The sequence below is a fragment of the Seriola lalandi genome, unplaced genomic scaffold (genome assembly GCF_002814215.2).
Source record: "Seriola lalandi dorsalis isolate HSWRI2012SDOR001 ecotype SW California unplaced genomic scaffold, Sedor1 jcf7180002054695, whole genome shotgun sequence".
NCBI classification, from domain to species: domain Eukaryota; kingdom Metazoa; phylum Chordata; class Actinopteri; order Carangiformes; family Carangidae; genus Seriola; species Seriola lalandi.
The window spans coordinates 62,813-68,812 of NW_019525248.1; the positions used below are offsets into that span (position 1 = coordinate 62,813).

A 6,000-nucleotide genomic window follows, 5' to 3' on the forward strand; every position below is an offset into this window, starting at 1 on the left:
AGCACACAATAACATAACACTAGTGGATGCATTTGAGCTTAGATATTTTTGTTTGTGTGCAAGTGCTAAGAGAAAATAAAAAGAAAAAAGACTTCTGGCAATGGAGAGAGTGAAGAGGAATTAAAAAAAGAAAGAAAGAGGAGAGACAGAGAAAAATATGTTACTTTCTAATCATGTCGTATTTGTGCCAAGAGCCAAGCATCTGTTAAAGTGAAGTTGTCATTTTATCCAATAAAAGTGAGTGTCAAGTAAAATCAGTGTGCAAAAAAGACTGCTAGTGTTTTTGCACAGCTTGGTGCCGACTCAACTCCACTCAACTCCACTCGCTTTAGGCACCAGGTACTTCTTCTTCCATAGCAGTACTCCCTCGATGCACGGCAATGAAGCTACTGTGCTGTCACCATTAACGCGACACAAACATGAACAATGGAGGATGTCGAAGGGAAACCAAACAGAGAAATGATCAATTGACCATGGCTTTGCAGGTTGCCATTCTCAAAGTACAGAAGAATAACTGACAGAAATGTAACAGGCTACAGCGAAGCGATGCACAGTTACTTGGCACGTACTGATGATGCTCTCTGACCAATCAGCAGTCTGCAGTGTTTTTCCACGTCACCTTTTAGTATCGCCACAGCTTGCTTGGAACCTCGGTGGAGGTGATACCGAATAAAGGGACCAAGGTACTAGGAACTATCCACAACTTTTGCCTGATGGAAAACCAAAAAGGCGAGTCGAGTCAAGTCTGAGAAAAACATTTCACTGGATAATCATAAACTCTGACCTGCTGCTGGCGCTAGATGAAACGTCTGGGAGAATTTCCAAGCAATGACGACTGAGGACCACTGCCGTCCTGAGAGCCATGCTGCTCATGTGGCAATAAAATAAACAAGTCAACAAATAAATAAATGAATGAATATAGATGGGGAGGTGACGACTGTAGTGTGTGAATACTGACGTTTGGTGATAATGCTGGTGTCTGAGAAAAAGCAGGTGATCCTGCAATGCAACACATGTAACCCCATGTTGAAGCATGACTCATCTTGTTTTCTTTTTTAACCTGAAGCAATGATTGATGGGGTTTCAGTATTCTGTTTGGCAAACATGCTTTTAGAAAAGACATATGACACTATTTATTATTATTATTATTATTATTATTATTTTACACATTATTAAAGTTTTAACACAATTTCACTCAAATCCATTGGTCTAAAATCTCTCTAAAGCCCTCCAATAACTACTGGCTATCATATTTTCCATTTTAGTTTTCAAAGCCACCACAATTTATGTGAACAAAACAAATAAAGACATAATGGAGTAACATCTGAACACAAAAGCCATCAACATGCTGATTTAACGTCAGATTGAAAGGAGGGATGTGGAATCTCAAAATTACGACACGCTCGAAGGAACATCTCCACTGTGTGAACACGGCGTGTTAAGCAATGATAGTTTCGACATTCGAAGTTATTTACCACTTTCAGAGGAAGGCTGCTGGAGCGTGCAGTCACATCCAAGTGTGGGCTGTAAAAAAAAAAACGTGGCCAGGTCCAGTGTTCTTAAAAAATCAACTGGTATTGGCATTCATTTGGGGACATTTTGTTGTGGCTTCATTTGCTAACGTGGCTGTAACTGTCTCTAGATATTTCATATCATGTCAGAGGAACTCTTCTTCATGCTTATTTTGTGGCTTATCTCCTTGTTCGCCAAAACACTGAACTGCTCCATTCGTTTTTCAGTTTGCTCCTTCCTGTGTCTGATTATAAGGCTTTATTTACGCTGAGATGATCACTGACAAGAAGGATACTGAAGTTTTTACAACAGAGCAACTGTTGTGCTGTGATAGTATCACAGTTGTAGGTCGTATATAAACATGTAATAAATGGTTTATAACTGTAGCTGCATGGAGATAAAAGCAGGTCTGGGTTGGAAAAAACAAAATCAATTCTCCAATTCAAATTAATCTTCATTTGAATAATCTGATATTGAATCTTTCAATATCTGCCTTTCACAGTCTTCTCACGCAACGAGATCTGGTCACGTGAGACAAAAACACGGCAGACGTAGCTCCAGGTCTGAAGGCAGATGTGTTGCTGCATTTCAGATTCAAAAGCTAAGACAATGAAGAGCTGGACAAAAGCAAAGCCATGTGCAACAGAAGAAGAAGCTGCGTGCACAGTGTAGCTGCTGCACTGGGGTACGTTAGCAATGCACATTACTCAGCGACCTATTACTTCTGGAGAAACTGTTGGTCATGTTAAATAGAGAGTGCATTAATATAACTGCTCTGGGGTCCATTAGTAATGTAAACATTAATATTTTTAATAATGTACCAGGTTAGAGGAACAATTTACAGCATTAGTTTTCTGAGACAAGTGGTATCGTAACTGAGATATCTCGAACTGAAACAGCGCAATGTTCTAACTACAACCCCTCCTGGGGACACCCGAGTGGAAACTGCTGTATGAACAGATGATGAATGAAAACACAGTAAAACAAGTAGAAGTTTGTTAACAAGTACAATGATACTGATAAACACTCAGAAATGTCCTTGTATCTACTTACAGCTACATTACGCTGTGTTATAAACCAGAAATTAAATATTTGTATCATGCTTATAAATACTAAATAGAGGAACTCAAAGTAAAGTGTTCCCAATTCATCAATATTTAGTCCCTCATCACTATCATGACGTTGCTCCATTAGGTTTTGTTAAGTGAGAGCCAGGTGTAGTGTGCGACATGAAATTGTTGACTAAAAACAAGGAAAGCTTACATTCAGTACAATGCAAAATTAGGGATGAGGATTTCTGCTGACCTGACACCCCTACCACCAAACTACAAGGCTGAGGTAATGGAATATATGGAATGGATTGTGGTCATTCTAAACGCGGTAGATTAAACCTGCAATAACTGATGTTGTGGACACTTTGGGGGCAGCGGAAACAAGCTCTGCACACAACACTGATATATTTTCCACCTTTTAAGTTGATTTAGCAAACGGTTGTCTGCTCACCATTCATTCGGTGTCGTGTTTCTGGCCTCCTGCTGAATGTAAATCCAATATCCACTCGCATTTAGCTCTCTTTTAGGTCTGCGCCGATTCCTGGGAGAAATATCTGGCTCTTCAGCCGCTAAAGGCTCCACTACAATGTGTTCACCAGCTAATTGCTAACTTGTTTTGCCTGTCTGCCGTTCAGTGCTAGGCAGCAGAGTATTTTTTATTCTATTTTATTTTGCTGCCTACTTGAGAAAACAACACTTTGAGACAAGTGACAGTGAGCAGTAAAGTTGTGGGCTGGAAACCTTAAACAAGCTGAAAGATGCTCTACACCTCCAAACAGCTGAGAGGAAGCGCAGAGGCGATAACGACAAGCGACCCTTTTCACATAATCACATGATACATTGTTATGACAAAAATATTTCTTATAGCTGCCTTAAGCAGCTAAACCGACTTAAAGGTGAAGAAAACATTGTCATCAAGGTTAAAAGACACGTTTCTGAGAGATGATGCATTTAAAAAACACAGATGAATGATATTATTAGCAGGAGGATCGAGTCACGAGTTCATGCAGGCAGTTTCCAGCAGCACGCTCCACAAACAGCACGACGATTTTTTTTCCCTGCCTTCATTAAATTTAAACTTTGCCTGTCTATCTGTATCACTGTCACCTCAGCTTTGAGGTCTGGTGGTATAAGCAACAATCTGAAGTGTTGACAGACAGGAAACAGCCCTCAGAATAGCATACACAGAAAACTTCCACAACAACTCAAATGCAAAATTGTTGAGGTATACGTTCATGCAAATATATTCTAGCATGGGAAAATAACCAACCTGGCTAATGTGTCCCATTTGGTGATGATGTTTCTAAATCTATTCCTCTGACGCTCCCACATTTTTAGCGAAGGTCAAGGGTTCAACAGAGGCGAATAAAAAAAAAAGTACACCCATTCTTTTCACATCTCCCAGCAGCCTGTAGTTAAGAGGAAACATCCTGACACACTTCAGGCCCAGATAGATTTCTACTGTAAGAGATACGAGTGCAGGTGGATTTTTAAGATGCTCTCCTTTTCAGGCTTTTAGTCTCTCTCCCTCACTTCTTTCCCTTCTGTACCTCTCCTTCCTTCCTCTCTTGTCTGTCCCAGTGGAAGCAGATATGAATGGCGATAAGGAGCCAGAGGGGAGCGGAGCTGTGAATCCAGACCAGAGACAGTAAAACTTTAGAGGTCCATTGTTAACTCTTGGGAGGGAGATATTGATGGGCGCCGTGTGTTAAGCAGAAGGATGAACACTGACGTACTAATAGCAGCCAAGCCAGAAAGTTAAAATCCAATCAGGTGATGGTTACCAGATGTTCAGTGCAGACCTGTGACCATTGAGTGAAGATTCTCACTCATCCAGGTCACTGTTATCCAAGAGGGGCTGAATCAAGGGCAACTGGACTTGGTTGTAGATACCTGAAGACATTTCACCTCTTGTCTTCTTCAGTTCTGACTGACTGGTGACCGGGAGCCCCAGGTATCTAACCTCTGTCGGGTCGTTATCAAGGCCACTGATGTCACTGGTTTTGCAAAAGAGGGCCACACAATAAAACAACAATAACTTGCTGGCCAGCCCTAAACATGAAAGTCCATGACTGACTGACTGAGTGACAGAGTTGAATCACCCCTTTACCGACTTTTTTTTTAGAAACACTACCTAGCGACAAAGAGGCCGAGAGTCATTCCCTCCGCAGACACACCTCTCTATGCTGATTGCAGGTCAGCTGATGTGAACGAGATTCTAACTTCCTCTCTGAGTGATCACAAGTAAATACATCTGACATCACAGCACAGTCTTTGTCTTTAACTCGTGTGTGTGTGTGGTGATTTTTGTCAGACGACATCATGGTTATTACATCAGGATGATGAGCACTAAGCGAACAGAGCCAGAGACCAGGCAGATCGTAAATAGCCTATGACGCCATCCAGCCAAAGGTTTTGACCTTTTTGACCGTCTTGTTGATTCTAGTACAAGTATGTTGTGGGGAAGAAAGAAGGTATAATCCAGTTTTTGTATTATTTCTATTCAATTTGCTGTGAACTATTGAGACATTAAAACTCCACTGTGAGATGATGCAATAAAAACAGGGCGCTTTAGACAAAAGAATGGAAAAATGTCAGTGGTTTGAACGGATTCATTTTGAAGTTAAAACAACAACAACGGCGTTTCTGCAAGTTGCATCAGGAAAAAAAAAGAGACACTATTTGGAGTTCAAAGTCAAATCCTAAAATTGAACAAGTTGGTGCCTTTCATGGTCTAACAGTTGTCATTTCAGTTTAGATCAAATGTGACACACAGTATGCGCTCAAGAAGTGAGGCAAATATATTTGCAGGGTTGGACATAGCTGTAGGCATTGTCATAAAGCCCCATTTGGAAAGTTCATTCTGGAGACTTCGCTTCTTGCTAACACAGATATGAATTCTACGCTCATAACTTAAAGTGACAGGAGAGTGGCTTGACAGGAGAAGAATTTCAATTTAAGTCGCAGAGTGTATATGTCTGTATATATCATGCGAGTGTGCAACATGTTTGTGTGTCTCTGTGGACCAGCGTCTGCTGCTGTACCTGTCCCCAGGTCGGTGTGCTCCTGAGACATGTGCTGGCTCTGATGGACCCATTCGCCGTTGCACTTGAAGAAGATTTGGAGAGCGGGCCGAGCCTGACACCGGAGCTTGATGGGATTACTCTTGACGATGTAGGCGTCGACGGGCTCCTCCAGGAAGTGGGGCAGCGTCCCAGATTGGCCATGCTGCAGGGCTTCACCTCGGGTGCCTGGGGAACAACACAAGATTAAAGATTAAAGAGAGACTCTGTATAAAACAAAAATAAATACTGAGAAAAAAAGGGAAGCGAAAAAAAAGATATTTATTGCTGGAATTGTCTTCAACGCAACAAAACTAGCTCTCTCTCTGTCTTTCCCCAGCTTCCTCCACTATCACTCATTCCCACCCACCCCC

General features: G+C 41.5%; 1 protein-coding gene across 1 annotated transcript in view; it reads right to left on the reverse strand.

Annotated features, from left to right (window-relative positions):
• The window catches only part of LOC111668034 (netrin receptor UNC5D-like), a 160,934-nt gene that overhangs the window by 61,999 nt on the left and 92,935 nt on the right, over nucleotides 1-6,000 (reverse strand). Inside the window, exon 2 of the mRNA XM_023423945.2 lies at nucleotides 5,609-5,815. Coding sequence (XP_023279713.1) covers nucleotides 5,609-5,815 — 207 coding nt within the window. The remainder of the gene's footprint in view (nucleotides 1-5,608; nucleotides 5,816-6,000) is intronic.